The 24,855-nt window shown below is 37.0% G+C and overlaps 2 protein-coding genes across 2 annotated transcripts in view; one reads left to right on the top strand and one right to left on the bottom strand.

Moving 5' to 3' along the window:
* Positions 1–24,855, bottom strand: part of LOC121736848 — a 628,730-nt gene that overhangs the window by 145,277 nt on the left and 458,598 nt on the right. The window lies entirely within an intron of this gene.
* LOC121736854 (serine protease snake-like) lies at positions 17,697–18,737 on the top strand. The gene has a single exon (XM_042128307.1). It carries the CDS (start codon positions 17,759–17,761, stop codon positions 18,674–18,676), a length of 918 nt encoding a protein of 305 aa, XP_041984241.1. The 5' UTR covers positions 17,697–17,758; the 3' UTR covers positions 18,677–18,737.

Below are 24,855 nucleotides of genomic sequence, written 5' to 3'. Positions count from 1 at the left end.
AAACATTACCACAACAGACAGAACGAACCAGTAGCCCGACTTATGTTGGCTTCTCACGGCGCGCAATATCTCGAGCCACGCGCCGTGTAAAGGGGGTGGCTCGAAGTGGCGCGGACTGGCTCGAGCAGGCGCGTCCGATCCGATTGAAGTCGGTAACTTCAAAGACGCGGCTCGGCGCGGCTCGAGCTGATCGTGATATTACGCGCCGTGAAAACAGACACGCGGAATCGCCTGTTGGTTCGTGCTCGCTCGTATTTAAATCGGCTTGGCGCGGCGCGGCTCGTGATATTACGCGCCATGAGAAGTGATCAAAATTTACCTATACGTTTAACGTAGCATGTCACATCGGCCGATGCGTTGCTCCACTTTTCATACTTAATGCTTACAGTGCCGATTCATCAGTTTGTTTGAAGTCGGCCTACTGAATAGTTCTGTTCTATTGTGACATTACAGCCAAATATATTCAGCGACACAACGCTAGAAGGCTTTCGGCCACTCCTGTCAATGCTTCGTTTCGAGTGCCTCGATACTTCCATCACAAGTCACGTGCAACCTTCGGAGCGACATTCTAGGGATGAGAATCGGGCCCCTGCTCAATGGGCAATTGAATGCAGCCTTAAGCCTCAAGTAATGTGATGAAAAGACAGATTTATTCTTACACTATAGTTGATGCCCGCAACCGAACATTTTAACGGGATGAAGACTATCATATGTCCTGGCATTCAAAGTATCTCCATACTGAATTTGAGCAAAATCGATTCAGCGGTTTGGGCGTGAAGAGATGACATACAGACACACTGTCGCATCACTCTATCGATTTTTTGTCTCTTTTTCGTCACGGATTCTGTATGTTAACGGGGTAAACATCTAACGTACTTTTTAATAAAATAGGTACCTAACACAGACATAGATCGAGATAGATACCGCATGTGTATGTACTTCGCGTGCCATATCGCGTTCCCAAACGACGAGCAATGCTCGTCTTTCGAAAGTCTGTTCTTTAGTCTGCTATCGGAATTGGACGTCAATCGGAATTTGTAAAATGCCTTAATGCCTAAAAGTGCCGTATTGAGCTGTAGAAATTCAAATAGAAACGGTGGCCAAGATAATGGACACGATTCTTATCATCGGTACGTCACAGTAGGTAGGAAAAAGTGACACGCTCGTTTTCATACAAGTGGATCGACATGCGGTATCTATCTTGATCTATGTCTGTGGTACCTAAGTACATTTTAATTTACTATTCAAAACATAACGCTCCAATTTCCTGCCAGTCACATAATTTTAAAATTACAGCTTAACAATAGCTTAGCTAATAAAAAGTTGCAAATATCTAGATTATTCAGAGCATTTGCAGCCATTAATAAAACTAGTATAATTTGTAGGTAGTAGTTCACAATTTGCCATATGGGTTTTCACACGTTGTAATGACAGTTAGGGACTAGGGTGTCGTTAAAAAACTATTCATTAAGTCAATGATACGTCGCGCGTCGTAGAGACGCCTGACGCCTTCTGGCTCCTGAAATTAAAGGTTCTTCTGAATTTCTGAAGCTTCTATGAATAGAATGGAAACGAAGCATGAATTCATTCACTGTTTAAACTCGTCAGGTAAACAACTTAGGCAGGCCGCATACACACGTTTTCCGTATTCAATTTCCAAATGTGGAATTCCGTGAGACTAGCGCAAACGTTCGTTTTTTTTGGCGCAATCACGCCTACTTGCATTGAAACGTATGTGCGGAATTCGTTCCATTCGGAAGCTCATATTGTATTTTTAACCGACTTTCAAAAAGGAGAAGGTTATTTCTACTGATTCCATGCATTCGGATTTTCGAATACGGAAAACGTGTGTATGCGACCAGCCATAGACAACGCACGGTCGATGTTATAACTTATAAGTGAAGTCATTTTATTGACACGTGCTTACGCACACAGATGCATAAACTACGCTGCCTTTAGTGATGTGATTGGGCGACTCGTCGTGCATTAGTTTGACTCACACATGACTAAAAATCGGCTTCATTTTGTTGTTTGTGAAGCTCTATCTATACTCTTTATTTGGGTTTAGCCTCGAAAGTATTATATTATATACCGGGTTCATAACTTGAAAAAATATCGAATTCTTTAATAAAATAACAACAACATAATATTTATTATGTGAAGGAAAGAAATACTAATATTATAAATATGAATAATTTGGGCATATTTTTCCTTTACCTTAGCCTATGTTCCTGCATAAATAAATGATCATCTAATTATTTCCTATTTCAGCAGAACATGACAGTAGAGACAGACAATACAGGGGCTGTATACATAGGGTTGTCACAAATTATTGTATGCATATTTAATGTACGATGGTATCTAATTGTAGTGTTATTTCAGTAAGTGGCAAATAATGAGTTTTCTTTATAGAGTAGCTATTATAGCTTGTGTAAAATTGTCTCACCATTATCAGTATTATGTAACGAAGAAAAATAATTACCTGAAACAAAAAAAAAAATATTAGTTTAAAAAATAATTCTACAGCTACTTTTAACAAAAAAAGAGACATGTCAAAATTAATTCTGATTAAAACATCCTACAAAAATATTTTTTCTAGACGTGTATAATGTTTGCTTTATAAAGGCTTCAAAAATACTCCACCGATTTTGTTGAAATTTTTGCATTAATATATCCCAATCCAGGAGGAAAATGTATATCGCAGGAAAATGTAGGTTTTCCGCCAGATACCATGTTGAATTTAATTATACACTATACAGCTAATAACCACTCTCGCATCGCATTAAGAGTCTTTAATAGAAATTAAAGAAAAACTTTTAAGCGCCAACCCTACGACAACTGTAAGAGTTTTCTAATACTCATCGTCATTGCTCGGCACAGTACAATACAAGTAATACATGCATTACAAAGACCGAGGTTAATTAAAATGCCCTGTAGAGCATTCATTGATAACCACAAGTACAGGCGCCGGATCAGCTTTAACAGTTTCGAACTGTAATGACCAGTGATAAGGTCGAAAGTGGTGTACCGGGTGCAGTTACTGTGTTCATGTAGTGATGGATCTAACTTAGGCAAAGATATTATGCTGATAGAAGAAAGGACTGTGAAACTATACGACTTTATAAATATGTAATATTATCATTCGACAGAACTCACATACTGCATGGGTCCTGTAGGTATCCACACTAATATTAATAAATAGATGCGAAAATATGTATGTCTGTCTGTTACCTCTTCACGTCCAAACCGCTGAACCGATTTTCTTGAAATTTGGCATGGATATACTTTGAGTCCCAGGAAAGGACATAGGATACTTTTTATCTCGGAAAAATGTACGGTTCCCGCGCGGTAAACGAATTTGGCGCAACGGAGTTGCAGGCATTGTATAGTACAATTTAATAAATTTTAACGGTATTCAGCTAAGCCTTGCAGAAGTTAAATTAATAATGTCAATTTACTAATTATTATGTGTTATGCCTTTGCTTATCAGCATAAATTAGAAAAACTCAAATGATCAAAAAAATTAAAGTAGCCAGCACAAAAGCATTATCTAACCTAGCTATTCAAAGGACGCTGACTTGAAGGATGATTGGTAGATTTGGACCAAGCATATGCCAACATTTCAAGCCCGATGAAATACTCCAGAAATCACTATTCATCTCACTTCCTCCATACACTTAATCACTTCACCGATCAATGTCACCTCTCCCCGCACTCCCCCCAGACAAACCCATCACACCCCAGGTACAACGATGGGCGATTAATATCAACTACGGCAGATCCATCACACTAACTACACCATAAAACAGAGGAAAGGTTTATAACAGGTTTGCACTTGTTCAAAATGATGGGGTGAAGAGTTTGCACTGTGTTTTGTAGGTAAATTGTTATCTTAAAAAATATCCACAGCCGAACATACAACCTCCTCCTTTTTGGAAGTCGGTTAAAAAATTGAGACTTATTTTTTTATACACGGAGAAAATTATACATATAAATATTTACCAAAATTGTTACAAAATATATTCAGTGGACTTACGCTATACAGGGTGTAACAAAAACAAGTGATAATAATTTAGGGTGTGTATGTGTTCCCTGTAGAGAGTTCTCTGTGAAAGTAGCAGCGCTGAAATACCAAAAAATTTTTTCACTTTTGTATGGGGAAACTCGTGACGCTCGGGCCCTTGCCCATACAAAAGTGAAAAAAAATTTTGGTCTTTCAGCGCTGCACCCTAAAGTATTATCACTTGTTTTTGTTACACCCTGTATAGCGTAAGAAGAAAAAGGTATTACGAAAAACGATCAAAGTTTTCCTAACTCATAGCAACGAACTACATAATAAGTATTTATACGAGGTTTGCTAATGTCTCCTTTAGATAATAATAAAAAAACTCTGACAAAAAGATCAGCAATTTTTATTTACAGTACTTTTAATGCTTAATATATTGTGCTATTTTTGTACAATTTGCAAAAGGTTCAAAATATTCAAAAATTAAGGCAATTCTATAAAAACCAAAGAAAAAATCTTCATAAACCCCAATCCGTCTCAATAGGCTATGACGAATCTACTGTTACGGATTTAATTACTCATCGACATCGTTACGATCTATTGTCGAGGTATTTGTCTATTAATTGAGGTCGACTTGTCTATTAGGATAATTACATCATTTAATATTGATTTAGGACGCATAATAATGAAGAATGTACATAGTCCTACATAATTATTATGCCTTAAAACGCGATAATAATTATTTTTTCATTTAAAGTTGACTTGAGGTGATGCGACGAGGCACGAAGAATGCATAGTTTATTTATAATGTTCAAGCATTTTTACGCTGTGTCGCGTCGAATTGCATGGTATGACTGCCATCTATAATACCACTTATAAATGCGAAATTATTTGTCTTTTTGTACGTCCATCTGACTGTCGGTTTGTGTTTCTATAATATGTCGATATTTATCTTTGAATCTGTCTCTTCCACATTTCTCTATTACCACTTCATTCTTTCACTGAACCGATTTTGACGATTGATACTCAATACCGGGAAAGGACAGAGATAATTTTCATCCAGGGAAATTGTACGATTATCGTGCAATTGATTACAGCATCTAGTGGATATATTTTAGCACATTTCGTGGAAACCCGAGTACCCATAATGAAAAACATTTTCATAATAAGTAGGTATTATCTTGAAAATGTAATTTTATTAACGAAATCCCACGAGGGGAGAAAAATAAAATATTTAAATATTGCTCCTTTTAATTAAGTCGAAGTGGGTCAATAGCCCAAAGTTCGACTTTCTTTGGGCTTTTGGAGTTATTAATATTATACTTCCGTCCCCCCGGTTAACTTCAATTATTGCTGATTGGCATGCCCGTAATGTTAACGAAAGTGCTTTTTCGTGGAAAAATTATGGATTTTTTTCCCTAATTTGAGCAGTTGAAAGTTTGATAACTTTTTTGATAACTACGCCGGGACGATAATTTTCAATACAAATAATATTCTAGTATGGAATAATTTATTAAATGGCCTACGTTGCCATTTTTCTACTATGTTTGGTACTAAATCAAATTATTTCTTACCAGTTGTATATAACTTACATTATTTTAATATATGGAAAAAAAATCTTAACGAAAAGGGTGGCAACACTAGCTAAACGAACCCGAAAGTCGGGGTAGGGTCAGCATATAAAGTGGATACTTTTGACCCACTTCTCCGTCTGAAACAAGTGCTATTTACAAATATTTGAATAAGAATCATAGAGGGAATACTTTTTATTCCAGAACTATAATATTGTATCGTGCCGAATGTTAAGTAGGGGTGGTTTGCAGCGTTTTGTATTTCCATTTTTGACCTTCCTTCTATTATCCGTTATAAAAATGAAATATGAAATGGGAGGGGACATTTTGTAGGCTATAACGGTTTTCAGTATTTTATCACAAGAACAATAGATATGCTGCACGACATAAAATATAATATGTCGATGTGTACGATGGTCAATGGTCAACATATTGCGGTTTTCTTTATATGACCGCGTAGATACAATCAGAATTGATTTGTTTAGCAAAATCTTAAAATACTTACTTTGCTGCGACATAGAGAAAATTTTACTACCTTTAACTCAGGCAGGAATAAAATTAAAACCTTTAAAAAAGGTATGTTTTACCTTTTTCCGATTCATACCTTACATTTGAATGAATAATTAAACAAAATTCTTCCCCTGTTTAAACTTCATTCACAGTCAATTGATCAGAAATCATTCCGTATAAAAAATGTCGGTAAAACTTTGTAAGGGAAATTTCCACCTCGAAAAATATTTTGTTAAAACTTACGTAAAATTTATTCGTGGATGTTGTTTATTGTTATTGTACCGAAATAATATTAGGTATGATAACCATGGGCGTACCCAGGTTCTGGGCCAGGGGGGGCAAATTACCCAGGTTCTGGGCCAGGTGGGGGCAAATTACGCAGATTCTGGGCCAGGGGGGGGCAAATCAGATTTTTTATAAGCTAGGTGTTTATAAAGAATAAAAAATTAATAATTTTTAGTTGTATTGCAAACAAATGGCAAAAATTCGTTATTTTTATAGATGAAAGTACGAGATAATATACTTAGTAGGGACGTCAACGTGATCCAGGGGGGGGCAGCTGCCACCCCCCCCCTGCCCCCCCCCCTCGGTACGCCCATGATGATAACTTTATCATATAATAATAATAATAACATTAGCGTAAATTAAGTCTACTAAGTATAATATACAGTGTGTAACAAAAATAAGTGATAATACTTTAGGGTGTGTACGTGTTCCTTGTAGAGAGTTTACTGTGAAAGTAGCAGCTCTGAAAGACGAAAAAATTTTTTCACTTTTGTATGGGCAAAGGCCCGAGCGTCACGAGTTTCCCCATACAAAAGTGAAAAAAAATTTTGGTCTTTCAGCGCTGCTACTTTCACAGTGAACTCTCTACAAGGAACACGTACACACCCTAAAGTATTATCACTAATTTTTGTTACACCCTGTATATACAAAGGTATGTTTGAAAGCAAAATATTCAAACAAAACTTGAGAGGTGTCAAGGGACACCCGGATGGAACGAAGTAGTATAAAAAAAAATAAGAGTACCACCACCCCACCCAGCTAGAAAAATCAAATTTCCCGCCATGGAGGAATAGTAGAATTTTAGATTTCCCGCCAGTTGACGTCATCGCCACATCAACACCCTCTACTTCGCAAGTATGTTACTAAACAGTGTCGTTACAACTTTTTCCGTCTAGCCCCCTTTCGCAACGAGCGATAAGTAACATCGTTCCAATACATACATACAGTTATGTTAGGTATATAAAATTAAAAATTATCATATTATCTAGAAAAAAAATTCACAAGTAGGTAAGTAACTTTATTTTTTTTATTATTTTTGTGCCAACCCTACCAGGGCATTAACTATATAATTGTGCAGGACGTTTGGCTGCATGCCTAATTCTCGTATCTAGTCCAGATAGCCCGAACTCACTACAAACACGACAACGCGAGAGGCATCTTCATTGTTTTACTGTATGTACATTGTAGCATTTAGCGACTAGCGAGTCGCAATGTAAAGGGGTATTCACATTATATACTTGAAGGTCGATTCTGGTGATTAAAGTAACACGTGACAAAAACTGCATTTTTTTTTAATGAAATAAGGGGGCAAACGAGCAAACGGGTCACCTGATGGAAAGCAACTTCCGTCGCCCATGGACACTCGCAGCATAAGAGCTGCTGGTGCGTTGCCGGCCTTTTAAGAGGGAATAGGGCAATAGGGGAGAGTAGGGATGGGGAGGGAATAGGGGAGGGTAGGGAAGGGAATAGGGTAGAGGACTGGGCCTCCGGTAAACTCACTCACTCGGCGAAACACAGCGCAAGCGCTGTTTCACGCCGGTTTTCTGTGAGAACGTGGTATTTCTCCGGTCGAGCCAGCCCATTCGTGCCGAAGCATGGCTCTCCCACGTATAAGAGAGAAGAGGTTATGCTGTTTCATTGATGGGTAAAAGCCTCCCTCAAAGGTTTTTTACCCCCTTTCAATCCGACGCAACTGTAGACCTACCTAATTACGCACTTGAAATATTCAGAATAACTATTTACATTTAATCACTTAACAAGAGTGACGTCATACCTGTCGGTTTCCTTTGTTGTTCCTTGGTTGACATGTTGATTGTTATGTAAATCCCCATAGGCTAGAGCTTTCTTTAAATAAACTGCCTTTGCTTCTAAACAATAAGATTGTAACGCGAATGCAAATGTTTTTAGTTTTTACGATCGTTTACTGTCTTTAGAGGATTTTTTCTCACTTGCACATAACTTGAATTTTCCATACTTATTTTTTCATAATAAATCGAGATACATAGTTTCTCGCAACTATTTTCCGTATCGAAAATTTCCCGTTATAATGAAGCGATGAGAAAATGCAATAGTTAAATGCACGCTCCAAGTTGTTATGCAACTAATCCAAAAGTGAAGTCTATCAAAGCGTAAGTGTACAGTTTCGTTCGCGCTTCGAGTTATTCATTATAATAGGCTCCTTAAGAGCCTTACACAATACAGATCGTTCCAGTTCGCTTGCACAATAAGGCTTTTAAGATGCCGGCGAAAAGTGATTTTTTTTATTTATATATTACCTTTGTAAAGTTTTACCTGAATAGAATGTAAAGTTACAACTTCAAACAGTAGCAGTTGGACCCATTACTTTTTTCTTGACAGCAGTTTAGTCACGTGGCAGCTTTATAGTTACTAATATGATATTATGTACTTACTTAATTAGATAGGTGCTTATTTATTTATTGTACATGTAAATCATCACTTTTTATACTTTTATCAGTGATCAACTGATCACAGTAAACGCAACAATCGCAGCGATAACCGCTGCGACTATTTCTTCAATGTAAAGTCCCCTTATCGCTCGTATGAGAATATTGTTAGTGCAAGTTATAACACCACCCGCGCAGATAATATTGTGGCACTCGCACTGAAAACTTTTAATTACACCAATACTGTAAACCTGTTACTCGTTTTATTTCATTTTGAGAGATATTTCATTTGAAAGAAGCTATAAGGAAGGAAAATGGTTGGTCTAACTGTAAACCTGTTACTCGTTTTATTTCATTTTGAGAGATATTTCATTTGAAAGAAGCTCTAAGGAAGGAAAATGGTTGGTCTAGACTCTAGAGTTTTTGATATTGTCTTTAGGACATTTTAGTATGAAGGAAATTCGAAAATTGTTGGGCACCAATTTCACTGACTGGCATTTTTGCAATGTCTCTTTTTGCACTTTTGCAATTCATATTCTAATTAAGGTGATCGCACATTTATCAGCACGCACCCGCCGAACGCGCCGCGGTTTAGAATTCGTTGTATGAAATGATGTGAAACCTCGAACATTCGTCCGCACCGAACGCGCCGCATTTCGTGTACGAGTTACGACTTACGACGCGTACGGTGCTATGTCATATTGCTATAAGTACTGTGACGGTGCTGACAAAATATGTGCGGTCAGCTTTTTTTTTTTTTTTTTTTTTTTTTATTTTTATTTCCAAGAAATTGGTACAAAGGTCTTACAATTTATATTTGATCACAATTTCTGCCTCATGGGCGTGGAAATATTGTCATGTGGTTATCAGTTATGTCACACTAAATTACTAATAACAAAGTACATTAATATAATTATTACCAATATTGTCAACTTAAAGCCAAAAACATTGTTATCGTTAATTCAATAATTTTAAATAAATTCATCATAACTTTAAAATTCAAATTTTAAAAGAGAAAAAAATTACCTATAAACATTGATTATAGGTAATTTTTTTCTCTTTTAAATCTTTAGATCGATGTAGTACCACTTTCTGAGACACATAATATTATCGTCTTGATATTGATTAACCTGTAGATATAATCACAAATAATAATATATTATGTATAACGTCATTAATATAGATTCCATCCGACATTATAACGAGTCTGGCAAGGTACCAAGTCGCTGAAGTACTGGAACATATAGTATGTTATAGACAAAAACTTTCAAGAGGCTTTATTCGGGCATCATAATATATGAATACTTCATCTAACTAACTTACTTTATACGTGGGAGAGCCATGCTTCGGCACGAATGGGCCGGCTCGACTGGAGAAATACCACGTTCTCACAGAAAACCGGCGTGAAACAGCGCTTGCGCTGTGTTTCGCTGAGTGAGTGAGTTTACCGGAGGCCCAATCCCCTTTCCTATCCTCCCCTATTCCGTTCCCTTCTCATCCCTACCCTCCCCTATTACCCTATTCCCTCTTAAAAGGCCGGCAACGCACCTGCAGCTCTTCTGATGCTGCGAGTGTCCATGGGCGACGGAAGTTGCTTTCCATTAGGTGACCCGTTTGCTCGTTTGCCCCCTTCTTTCTAAAAAAAAAAAAATCTCTCTACACATTTTCGTGTTGCAAGTTAGAATATTATAAGGCCCAATTCCACCAACGTCTGTTAGGGTTAGCCGCTTTTTAAAATGTCACGTCTTGTCTTTCATTCATATAAAAAATAAAAGAGGTAACGTGGTACTAATTCGAGCATTACCTTTAACAGTCCTTGGTGAAATTGGGCCTAAAGGTTATACTTTATAGTTTAATACGAATACTAGATGAAAACGCGGGGACCGCATATTTTTTCGTATGTCCTTTCCCGGGACTCAAAATATATCTAATTTCAGCAAAATCGGTTCAGCGGTTTGGGTGTGAAGAGATAACAGATAGACAGGCAGACACACTTTTGCATTTATTATATTAAATTTAGTAAGTAAGTATAGGTACCTACTACCTATCTATGTACCATCGAGGAAGTTGATTCCTATGCTATTGACAGACCAACGTTATTTGGTCGAATATGTCAATTCAATGTTAATTGTGATCTGTCAGCTGGGTTTGACGTAACGCGACCAAACTACTTAGGTCCCCGATGTGCATAGGAATCAACTTCTCTGATAGTACATATATTTGGCTTTTAGGCAACAGCTGTATTTCGTTAAATTAAGGGGAATAATTAAGTATTAAGGGATTTTGGGGGTAAAACGAGAACGAAAGCCGCATACACCGCACATATTTTTAGGTAATATATTTTAGAGTTACTATACATAAACAGCGTATTGAGTTCAAATCCGCTCGAAAAAAATAATATTTTCTAAAATGTGTGATGTGAGGATGGTAAATCCTATAATATTAATCAGTGTAAAGACATCCAAAAAGTTTTTTTTTTTTTTTTTTTATGAAATAAGGGGGCAAACGAGCAAACGGGTCACCTGATGGAAAGCAACTTCCGTCGCCCATGGACACTCGCAGCATCAGAAGAGCTGCAGGTGCGTTGCCGGCCTTTTAAGAGGGAATAAGGGTAATAGGGGAGGGTAGGGATAAAAAGGGAAGGGAATAGGGGAGGGTAGGGAAGGGAATAGGGTAGGGGATTGGCCTCCGGTAAACTCACTCACTCGGCGAAACACAGCGTAAGCGCTGTTTCACGCCGGTTTTCTGTGAGAACGTGGTATTTCTCCGGTCGAGCCGGCCCATTCGTGCCGAAGCATGGCTCTCCCACGTTTTCGTAGATAACGAACTTAACTAGTTTACATCACCGAAACCTTATTTGCCAAGTTATTAATTTTTGAAATAGATACTGTGCTGATTATAACAATAAATAGACGCCGAAGACTCTTTGAAGTATCAATTTACTAAGATTGTTTAATTAAGTAAGTGTACGTGATATTTCGTGGTTCAATTAATTTAAGTGTTGATCTTTTGATCTCATTACGTTAAGGGACGTCTATTGATTTAATGTTAAGTGATGTTAATTGAGGAAATTATTTTTGATTGGGAACTGTCAAAACATACTAGCGGGCCCGACAGACGTCGTCCTGTCATAATTACGAAGTGTCAAAGCGTTAGGTACGCCATTTTAAGTAAAATATTCTTTATTTTTTGTAATTTTAAAGGTACTTTTTAAAAATTTCTCGCAATAAACAAACAATAAAAATGGAATTACCCATTTCGGTTCAGCTTCTCTCGAGATTAGCGCGCCGCTTACACACACATTTAGCTATTCATTTTATTATTAAATAGACTATGGCTACTGAGTACTAGTTAAGTAGGGACCTAATGTAGATGAATTACTTTTAAGCGTCTTACTTACGCTTTAATTTAAAATTTAATTAAAAACATACAGCTATCAGTATATTATGGAGATATATGGACAGATTAATGTCCAACTCATCCAACATAGGTATTCATAATTATGAATAATTATGAACCTAAATTTAGGTTTATGTAAAATACCGAAGAAATCTGAAACCTCTATCATTGCTATAAATCCTAGAAGACGTCCGATGACAAAGTGACGTAAGTCGCGAACAGTAGGTACAATTCCACGGAAAAGTTGAAAAAATAAACCACGCGTCTGGAGCCCGCTGCCCGCATGATTGCGCGCCCACCGATTGCGCTATTGTGCACGACTGTACCCGGCACAGTTAGCACAACAAATATCAAGATTAAAACGCACGTTTGTGCTCGACTGTACATGGTACAGTAAGCACCGCAAATATTATAGAGATTAAAACGCAGGTTTCTTGCACGACTGTACCCGGTACAGTTAGCACCATAAATATCGAAATTGAAACGCACCTCTTGTGCACGACTGTACGCGGTATAGTCGGCAGCACAATGCAAATACTGAGATTAAAACGCACCGACTTGAAAATACTGCATTGGATAACTTTTTCTAAGTACTGACAGCAGAAATATTATACTTTAAGCACAACTTGGTCGTGGAGGCTTATCACACTACCGATTTCAAGACCGAGCGAACACGCGGCGAATGACACTTATAGTGTGATTATGGTCCAAGCCATGAGTCACAACTCACAAAAGTTATAAGATATAAGTATTAAATTAAAAATTAAAATATATTTTTCATGGAATCTTGTCATTTTATAATTAAGAAAGACCATAGATATTGTAGAGTTTTAAAATGGTGTGGAGTGATGGACATAATAGATTATAGTAACTTTAATAATATAAAGTTATTCGATGTATAATGCGTCTGTTTTAAAATATTATATTGAAGCCATAGACGTGAGGCTTAGGTTTAAATAATATCAAGCACTTTACAAGAATATAAGGCTCTTACATAAATCATTGTAAATCCTTTTCTACTGTTAGAAAGTTCACACCATTTACCGCTAGGGTTGTCGCTATGACATTTTCAATTTCACCTATTTTAAACTCTAAAAGACTTAAACGCTACTTGTTGTCGGTTGACTTTAGAACCTAGTACATTTCTTGAAGTCTATAATAATAATATATTTTTAGTACCTTGCATATACACTTGGTTTATTAATTATTATATTTTAATTGAACAAATTACGATATTCTATTTTATTGTTGATAGGAAACAAAATAATATTTTTCGGACTGGTCGAACTTTTTGTGAAAAACTACCATATAATATGATTAATTGTTACCAAAAAAGATTGGCAATGCAAAAACTGTGCCTATAAGTGATTTTAAAGCTATTTAATATTTAAAAACTCTCAAGTGACAACCCTACGGGCGTTTGACTTAAAATCTACGTCTTTAACATTGATAGTGGCTTGTAGCCGGGCCCACATTGCGGTGAGCCCACATTTCTATTTAACTTAATGTATTTTATAATGTAGAATGTAGCTAGATACATCTATCGCCGTATTCCAAATATTTCACTACTACGGACTACGGACTAGGGAGTGTATCACTTTTTTTGTATTAGGTACACCTAAAGTGGAAACTTTAAAATAGTATGACTCTTCTCATGATTTTAACTATAAACTGTTAAGATCGTATACGTGGGAGAGCCAAGCTTCGGCACGAATGGGCCGGCTCGACCGGAGAAATACCACGTTCTCACAGAAAACCGGCGTGAAACAGCGCTTGCGCTGTGTTTTGCCGAGTGAGTGAGTTTACCGGAGGCCCAATCCCCTACCCTATTCCCTTCCCTTCCCATCCCTACCCTTCCCTATTACCCTATTCCCTCTTCAAAGGCCGGCAACGCACCTGCAGCTCTTCTGATGCTGCGAGTGTCCATGGGCGACGGAAGTTGCTTTCCATCAGGTCGAATCAGGCCAAAAGATCGAATCTCTTTTTTAATCCGTCTCCAAGATCTTCACATTAGTCTCCAAGATCTACTTATTAGGTTTTGGGGTAATAAATAAGGCTAGTATTTTTTCCAAAGAAAAATCACTTTTTTCAGTTAATTGCGCTTTTCACTTTTCGTGCAGCAATAATTTTGGACATTTGGTGTTAAGGCCCTTCCCCTACGTAGATGCCGTAATTAACCGTATTTAGAGCCTTATAAACTCATAATTTAAAAATTCAAAGTTGTAATAAAAATACAGCAATAATCTTCAGTATATCAACATTCCTTTCCCCGTTTTAAATTTTCTATTTTTGTTTATTATACTCATAATATTAGCTTCCAAAGCCAATTTAATAAAATTGAAGCATACTTTCAGCATCTCCCTAGTATTTACAAATTTCGTTTATTTGAAACACACGACAATAGATAGACAATTTCATTAACTACATATTCCTCGTTTTAATTTTTTTTAGATCAATTTTGAACTAACTAAGATAAGTAAAAAAAAATAGGATTTTTGTGCGATCTCGGCAACGCGTCAAATGTATGGTCAAGGTCGTTTGCTCGGGGGTTTGGCCTTAATAGTTTCTAAAAAGATCATCGTAAGACCAGAATCAAATTTTTCGATAATGGCATCGAATATATTACATCTGATTTAATACCATACTTTCAGTTAACGTCCTTACTGGTAAGAACTTATCTCAACTAAACCTCAACCCACAATTCCACCAGTTGCTAAACGCTTACATATTCAGTACATCAGAGCGATATACCTCCCAAATGGGTTCAAAGGTTTATCGTTTGATGACGTTTCAGCTTAAAAGCCCGCCGTGAGAAGCTCCCAAATGTTCGCCAAATATTAATGAGTGTTGCCAGTATCTTCCCAAATAAGTCAGAATGGGATGGATCGACATGAGTGTTGCCAGTATCATCCTAAATAGGCCAGAATGGGATGGATCGACATCCTAAAATAGGCCAGAGTGGCATGGATTGACCTTGGAAGATATTTAACGAATCAAACCAGTATATAATAATTATAATGTAGTAAGAAAAGTTGCAGACTTTAAATTAAAAATAATGTTGCTAATTTTAAAATAATCAGCAGCCTTGATTGAGTCTGGTGTCTGGACACATTTTGATGGAACTTTAAACGAATTATGCACTGTGTAATTCTCGTTGTATTTTCCTATTTTTTTTCAATGCATTTAACTAAATATAAAATGACGGTAACAAGTTATCATAACAGTACTATTAACGTCTTATAAACGCACGCAGCTATAAAGAACATTCTAAAACAAAAGATTCCATACACTTTAAAACTTCTCTTTGTGAGATTAAACACTATCTTTTCGAAAACAATTCCACTAGATCCTGGTCTAGTCTTTATTTGAAAGCTTGTTCTTCATGGATACATAATGCGTCCGCTGACCATCATTTAGAATTTTATCGGACTTTCCTCGTTTCTTAAACTTTTATAATTTCTCGGACTTTTTTATTTCTCAGAATTTTAAAACAAATTTATTGACCGTGCATTTTAAAGAACATTTTACTAAGTTTTTCTTCACATCTCTAACAAAACAGACGAACTCAACATTGTAAAACAACACACGTAGTAAAGTAACTTTCTTTTACAAGAATACATTATTTACGTATAGCATACAAATTGCATTCGTTTTTCTCGAAAAATATATTCATGCTTTTCACGCTACATGCACAAAATAACGTTATTTAATAATACAATACACGCCCTGTACATTTTATCGATAATAATACGGTAATTACTTCAAGGAATTGTAAATAAAGTTTTCTGAGAAAATGTATTGAAAAGTAAAATATTTATTTTTATTATAGAATATACCCAATAATGGTAGCAAATTTTAGTCTGTAAAAGTAATTAATTATTACTAAATATAAATTTCCTAACAGGTGTTTTAATTAAATTAAATATAACATGCAATTAACTGCTAATTATAATTATTATATCTAGTAATAAGGAAAGAAGTGCTCACCACTATAATCTTAGATAATAATTATGGCCCAACACTGTCGAACAAATTGAAAGACCAAACTGATTGCAACGGCGAAAACTTAAGCAATTTGTTCAATCACAATAATTGTATGTTATCAAATAAATTGCGTATAAATCGTCACATTGTAATAACTTGGCCAATTTGTCGTCTTATTTCGACACTATTATAAAAGTGTGACCCTAAACACGCTTCAAACATACACACGTATACATATTGGCTATGACATTTAAAGGTATACAATTAACCTTTTCGACGATGCGGACGCACAATGTAGTCTTTTATTCGGGGGAAAATTCTCGAACCCAATTTCATACTATTTTTGCCTCGTTATTGAAAGCAGGAAAGTTTTTTGTATTCCGAGTTTCATTAAACGCAATATATTTAAAAACGAAATTTTTTAAATACATGTTTGTAAAAATATCTATTTCTCGGCTTAATTATTGTACATTTCGATCGAAATATTTCTTTTTACTATAAATATTTGAAATATATACTATAATATTATAACTCTGAAGAGTTTGTTTGTTTGTTTGAACGCGCTAATCTCAGGAACTACTGGTCCGATTTGAAAAATTCTTTCAGTGTTAGATACGGGTCTTTCAGTGCCCATTTATCTATATTTTATCCCGCTAAAACTAATAAGAGCGAAGAAATAGAGGAAAATGTGGAAAAAACGGGGGAAAATTATTTGAAAGGACTTATCTCACGAACTACTGGAGCCATTTTTTTTTATTTGGCACAGTTATAAGAAATAGACCACGTGAAGGATCATAGGATTTTTTATTGACTAATTTGTCTGTGAAACATCTAATTTTCGCGAGCGAAGCCGCGCGGAACGTCTAGTATTTCATAATAACATAATCCATGTTTTGCACAACCAGTGGTCACCCTAAATATAAGAGTATATTCAGGTCAAATTGCAAATCGCTGACGGCTGCTTTGCAAACAGAGACGCTATTAGTTTTATACCAATACTAGCGTCTGAATGAAATCTCAGTAGAAAAACTAGAAAAATACCGAGATTATGGAATCACGCCGTATTGACAGAGCACCAGTAGTCTGTTCGGGGTTTCTACAACAATGACTCTTACATCGTTGGCATTAAGAACTCATCCAAGGCAAAATAGTACTGAACGGTCAAAACTCGGTACATAAGATACAACTTTCTAGAATTATTAAAAGTTCGCCTACGTTTCCCAGAATGAAGTATCATCATAAAACTTTAATAGGTTCATGTGTACCGAGAAAAGTATTCCTGCTTCCTTTATTACGCCTCCGCGATCGCCCGTTTACGACTTTATACAAATAGAAGCGCATCGGCCGAGCGGGTTCTCGGAGGCGATCACAATCAAATTTGCAAATCGACTCGCAACTCATCAAACGGAATTAAAAAACAAATAAGACGGGTGCAAAACGAACATGCGAGTCCGCCATTACCGCGTTACATCGATTCGAAACGGCGAGATTAGTTTTACCGTGAATATTCATGTGCCATTAACTCGGCAAAACGAATTAGTCGTAATGCTAACGCACTGCCCGGCGGTGGGGCCAGCTATTTAAAGATTTTATGGGAAATGTTGATCGATGCAAAAACGTGCATCTACTTGTCCACCCTCATCGCATGCTTGGCTGCGGTGGGAGAAAAGGCGTTCGAGGCCTGTAAAAACTATGGAACGTCCATGCTGGAGTGTCAGAACATCCTGCATCCAGCGTCTAGGGTGAGGATGCCGATCGACCTTCTTCTGTACCCCCACATGGTGCTGATAGGGTTCAGGAAGGACGAGACGAAGCAGCCCGCGTGGAAGTGCGGCGCGTCACTCGTAAGCCCGAGTTGGGTGCTGACGGCGGCGCACTGCAAGGAGGACGCGGAGGACGGGCCAGCTAGCGTTCTAAAAATTGGCGTCGCCACCTTCGAATTTGACGAGGTGGAAGATTTGGAGCAGGAGCGGCGAGTAGCTCAGGTAGTCCTGCATCCTGACTACAAACCTCCGTCCAAATACCACGACATCGCGTTGATGCGAAGCGATCGCGATTTCCAACTGAGCAGGGACATCAGAATAGCCTGTTTGGATTTAAGCGATACACTTCCCGCAGCCAAATTGACGGCGATCGGGTTCGGGACCACAGTATCGGGCTTATCGAATACCAGCCAAACTTTAATGAAAGTGGACGTCGACGTCGTCGATAACGCGATTTGCAATCGATCGATGAAAATTCTGATCCGTCGGAAGGTTCTGGAGCGGGGCATATTGGAAGATCAGCTCTGCGCGGGGGATTACCACAACGGAGGAAAGGATACCTGCCAGGGGGATTCGGGGGGGCCCCTGCAGGTAATGGAGGAGGCAGTGGATTGTAAAAGAACGTTCCCTTTACACAGAATTATTGGTATCACCTCCTTTGGGAGGGATTGCGGAAGAAAAATGGCGCCCGGCGTTTACACAAGAGTATCGAAATATATTGAGTGGATCGAGAGCGTGGTGTGGCCGGGCTGATGTTACGAGCTACTTCCCGGAATATTCTTCACATAATATTATGTATCAAGACATTTTATTAAAATAATATACAAGATATTTTATCAAATAAGACAGTGTTTGCAATACTTAGGTATTGAACATACTGTTAACTGTCTTATATATAATAAAACTGTCTTGTATTATGTAATGATATACTATATAATATACACTATACAGTGTGTTAGTGTAATTAACACACTGTATAGTGTCCTTGAAACTATCAAGTGAGCCCGTCAAAATGAACAGCTCTTTCTATGAGATCAATGCTGGGAACTCAAAAAAATGCCGTCTTCGTACCAATACGGATGCCCGGATCGGCAATTTGCATGGGTATGAAGACAAATTTTTTGAGTTCCCAGCATTGTTCTCAAAGAAAAAGTTGTTCATTTTGACGGGCTCATTTGATGGTTTCAAGGATAACGGTGTTTACCCTATTTTTCTGTTCTGAGGTGTTTACACTAACATCTTGTATACTTCAAACGGCGGCCCGTGGCACCAATTTTTTAAATACAATGTGTCAAACGTATGAAATTCTGCGCTCACTTTTTTAATTTCACCCTGCTACTTGTAGACTAAAAATTAATTATTTTTGAACGAATAAACATTTTAATTGTTTCTAAATTGGATTCTTCACCCTCCCCAGCGTAACGACAAATTAATATCGTTTCTTGCTTTCTTATGTTCTAAGAAACGATAATTCTCAGTAAAGTTCTTACGTCTAAGATCTAGGAAGCTTCCTTGAAATTTATTTCCTTTAATTATTAAATCAGCGGTTCTTAATTTTGTTTGGTGGTGGATCCCTTTTGAAAAGCGAAATTTCTGACCCTAATATACAAGCGTATAAAATTTGTACGTGGGAGAGCCATGCTTAGGCACGAATGGGCCGGCTCGACCGGAGAAATACCACGTTCTCACAGAAATCCGGCGTGAAACAGCGCTTGCGCTGTGTTTCGCCGAGTGAGTGAGTTTACCGGAGGCCCAATCCCCTACCCTATTCCGTTTCCTACCCTTCCCTATTACCCTATTCCCTCTAAAAGGCCGGCAACGCTCCTGCAGCTCTTCTGATGCTGCGAGTGTCCATTGGCGACGGAAGTTGCTTTCCATCAGGTGACCCGTTTGCTCGTTTGCCGCCTTATTTCATTAAAAAAAAAACAAGCCCCTAAAAGGGGTTTGCGAGGCCACACTTTGTAAATGGCTGAATTAGACATACCATCCATACTAATACTAATTTAAATGCAAAAGTGTGTCTTTCTGTCTGTCTGTCTCTTACCTCTTCACGCCCGATTTTGCTGATATTTGGTATGGAGGCACTTTGAGTCCCGGGAAAGGACATTTAAGGATAGTTGTTTATTCCGGGAAAATGTTTTTTTTTTTGCGCAAAGGAGTTGCGCGCGTAATCTTTTGACGACCTCTGTGGCTCAGTTGGTGGGCTGCTGGTAGCTCAAGCCGGGGGTCGCGGGTTACCGCCGACGGTACAAAAAGTTTTTCAAAAAGTTCTTGGATGTGTATTAAATACATATGTGTATCATAATATAATAAAAATCTTAAATATTATATGTAAGTATAGTATAAAAGTATTAAATACATATTTCCGTTGTCTGGTATCTACCTGTAACACATGTTCTTCAGATACTTAGCACGGGGCCAGACTGACGTGGTGTGAGGCGTCCAACCACAGGAGGAGGTGATAGATAGTATGTTAAAAGCAGTTAACATTATTAAACGAGCTCAGTTTATGCAATTCTTTAAAGTTGTAGTTCTTTTACGACAACATTTAAGACTTGTAGACTTGTAGAGCCAGTACTTAAAGAATAACGATTATGAAAAGAGAGGAGTATTCTTTTACTAGTCTCAATTATTTCTAATTGTTACAGAATTCAAGTTTTTGTTATCTAGTTTATTATTTGAATAATTTAATAACTTGTATATCTTGAGGTTTTGACTATTTATTATCACTTTTTTAATTGATATTTGGAAACTCTATTTTTTAAAAGCTTTTATTTAACTTGCTCTGTATGTATGTAAGTATGTATGTTACGGTGGAATTTTGGAACTCAATTTTGAAGTAGATATATTTAAACGATTTTTTTAAAGAGTTTATTAATTTGAGAAACATAGTTGTCAATTATTGTTCTTGTTAAGAACTTTTTATTAATAGTAGGTACACATTAGCAAGTAGCAATTAAAACACAAATTAACTTTGACATCTTCTTAGTAAGTGTCCAAGAATCAACGTCGGCTAAACAATCCCACAGGGATTAAAATTTATAACAAGTGCCGCAAGCCGTTGAAAGTATATAATAAGTAAAATAAACATTTCATAATAACAATTTCACCCTACAATTTCTTCAAAATAAGTTTACAAAATCCGTGTCTATATAATCCCATTTAATCTTAAATAAATCGCAATCAAAAAGGCGTCCGAATCTGATTGAAAAAATAATATCGTTAGACGCTAAAACAGTGGTACTCAACCTTTCTTTTATATGGGCCACAAACATGATTTGTCTTGGTGTTGCTGGCAACAACCAAAATTATTTAGAAGTAAAAAAATAAGGATCTTCATAATTTGTTATTTGTTATGACAAAAAAATTTGCGATCTAATAATGGAAAAAATTTCACTACTTTGACGACATGAAACAAGTAGCTGCACTGTTTTTTGTTAGGTACAATTCACAAACAAATATTCCTACTCATCTTGATAAAATCTATGCACATTTTCATCAAGTTAACTTTACGCGGGTCACTGATAAAGTCGCTTGGGGCCCGCGACCCGCAGGTTGAGTATTGGGTTAAAAGCTTGACCCATTTAATATTACTTAGTGCGTCAATACAGATTTAATGCCGTCTTTTAGTATCATTGGATGCTGTTTCAAGTTAAAATAATATTATTCCCTCGCTGAAAAAGATCGGAAAGAAATAATTCTTAAATAGGTCAGCTGGATCTATACGACCTTTATACTGGGAGTGTCGAGCCGCATTCTTAGAAGTTAAAATAAACAAATTAAGTTGTATTGAACATGTAAATTTTTAGTACGATATATTTTAATATTACCGTATATCAAGATACACTTATTATTTTATACATTCAAATACCAGATTAGTTTTTGATTCATATGTAGTAGTTTATAATCGCCAAACTTTACGATGTAACTAATCTATTGACTCTTCATTTGTGAAAATCTGACCAGTCGTTTAGCCACAACAAGGGGACATACATACACATGCCATAATCATTATCCATTATCCTTTTGGCCATGCCATAATCATTATCCATTATCCTTTTGGCCATGCCATAATCATTATCCATTATCCTTTTGGCCATTGTCGGGTACAAACGTAACATTCTGAAAGCCACAGAAGTATACAAGCGGCAAAAAGACACATACGTACACGAAATAAAATATTTTCTACTCACCGACATTGTCGTAAGAAGCGGCATAAAAAGATAACAGCCTTACCTGGAATAAACAAAATATAAATGAGACCCTCTGGGGCTACACCAAATGAAAAAAATATTCGGTTATCCGGAATTTTCGTATTATGTTAGGCGAGTCGCTTTAAAACTGGCACATACATATGAATATTATAATATGAAATTTTCGGATTTTCCACATACAGTTATTTGGGACTAGAGAAGCCATGGTATTTTTTTATTATTTTCGATTGAGAAGGAATATATACTTTTTGTACTTTTTCTTTTTATACTTGGGCTTAGCTGAAAAGAAATATCAATTGGATAAGAATATTATATTTAGGCTTAGATTACGCCTTGGGCTGTATTACAGAAACAATTTTGTTATTGACAAAGAGGCTATCATAGATTTGGACTTATGGGAAATACTCTTATGTACTAGGCAAATGCTTCTTCTAGGGTATAGTAGGTACTTGCTGAATAATTATTATCAATTTGAAATCTATACATAAAACTCAAAGGTGACTGACTGACATGGTGATTCATCAACGCACAGCCCAAACCACTGGACGGATCGGGCTGAAATTTGGCATGCAAGTAGATGTTATGACGTAGGCATCCGCTAAGAAAGGATTTTGATCAATTCTACCCCGAAGGGGTTAAAATAGGGGAAGAAATATTGTTTACAATAACACCGATTTACGCGAGCGAAGCCGCGGGCAAAAGCTAGTAAAATATAATTAGGCTTAGATTACGTATCATGCAGTGATTAAAACGGGGTTTTTTTTTCAACCTTATGCTGTGTAAAAGGTACAGATTTTAATAAAAGAAAAGCCGTTAGATATTGATTATTGAGGTATAAGACACACTATGATTTACTTTAATAAATTTGTTATTTAGCTTCAGTCAATTTGCAAGATAACTCTTGAGTCTAGACAAGTAAATTTTAATTTTATTAAACTAGAACAAAGCTGGGATGTCCGCTACAGAAATAAACAGGTTTACGACGGGAATTTACGTGTAGGAGGAAATATAATATAACCACGGTAGTTTAACAGTTAACTCCGATATTTAAAACTTAAAAGAATTTCTGTAAGAAAAGAAAATTAATCATCATCACTAATGTTTTACATCAGTGTCAAGGCCTTGACAATAAAAACCCATGATGGAGGCGATAATCAGGATGTCTGAAATTCTATTTGCCCCTAGGTGCCTATATGATAAGTACTCACATATACTCTATAGCACAGAATAGTACAAGTATCTATAGTCTATAACTCTATACGTATCCCCGACAGATTGGGGACATCGGCCGGGGTATGTGGGGCTCCCCAATCCCCAGTGGTGGGGTCTACTCACTAAAACCTTATGGTGCTTCACTCCGCTATTTATGGTCAAATCGCGGGAACGATGAAAACCATAGTAACTTGGCAGTTGGTAACATACCTAATTTACTAGATCTTATCCACAATATGGACAATAATGTCAGGTGTTGTTTACATTAGCCGGAACGAAATAAAGTACCAAGAACTGGCACGCCTTAGCGACATTTATTTGTATAGGACAGACAAACAGGACTGTTTGTTCAATTGGGATACTTCTTACTAAATCCATGAATATTTTATGATAAATGTTTCTGAGATGATAATAAGCCTTACTTACTTACTGCTTGTCTTTTGCAAGCCCTTCCCTTCCCTTTGGAGTTAGCCCAAGGGTTTATAGTATATGTGTATAGGTATACTATAAACCCTTGGGCTAACTCCAAGCTAAAGTGGCGAAAATGGGATATTTAACTTATTATATCATGGTTAAATGCTTTTGGCGGAATGGATATGTGGGACTCCCCAGGCGTATGGTCTACCCACTAAACCCCCTCCCCATGGTGCTCCACTCCCCGCCGCGGGTACGACAGAACCTACCACAACTCTAGCAGCGATCGTCCACGGGATATCTAACCTCCCTCCTAGGAGCCTAATCCATACTTCCATACTAATATTACAGGATGTAACAAAAATAAGTGATAATATTTTAGGGTGTGTACGTGTTCCTTGTAGAGAGTTCACTGTGAAAGTAGCAGCGCTGAAAGACCAAACATTTTTTTCACTTTTGTATGGGGAAACTCGTGACGCTCGGGCCCTTGCCCATACAAAAGTGAAAAAAAAATTCGTCTTTCAGAGCTGCTACTTTCACAGTGAACTCTCTACAAGGAACACGTACACACCCTGAAGTATTATCACTTATTTTTGTTACACACTGTATAAATGCGAAAGTGTGTCTGTCTGTCTGTCTGCCTGTCTGTCTGTATGTCTGTCTGTTACCTCTTCACGCTTAAACCGCTAAACCAATTTTGCTGAAATTTGGTATGGAGATAGTTTGAGTCCTGGGAACGGACATAGGATACTTTTTATCCCGAAAAAATGTTCCCAAAAAACGGTTCCCACGCGATTAACGAATTTTGGCGCAACGGAGTTGTGGGCGTCATCTAGTGCTTAATAACTTTTTAATTATAAGTTCTGTACTAGAAAACCAACGATAAAGAAATCCCCAGAACGCAAAAACTCGAATCAATTCGCACGAAATTCATAGAAACGCTGAACGAACTGAAAGTATTAATTGAAAGCTGAGCTGGGCTATTAAATATAGATATAATTTAATTGTCATTCCACCCGCGTCGTTGCAGATTCCCTCGCCCTGACCACATTTAAACTTTATTTTTCTTTCGTCTATCAGATTACTTAAGGA

This window comes from Aricia agestis, chromosome 19, assembly GCF_905147365.1.
Source record: "Aricia agestis chromosome 19, ilAriAges1.1, whole genome shotgun sequence".
In the NCBI taxonomy this organism is placed as follows: Eukaryota; Metazoa; Arthropoda; class Insecta; order Lepidoptera; family Lycaenidae; genus Aricia; species Aricia agestis.
This window is presented reverse-complemented; position numbering and strand designations above follow the sequence as displayed.

Excerpts from the sequence above, each read along its gene's own strand:
- LOC121736854 (XM_042128307.1), top strand. The coding sequence starts at position 17,759 with ATGTTGATCGATGCAAAAACGTGCATCTACTTGTCCACCCTCATCGCA.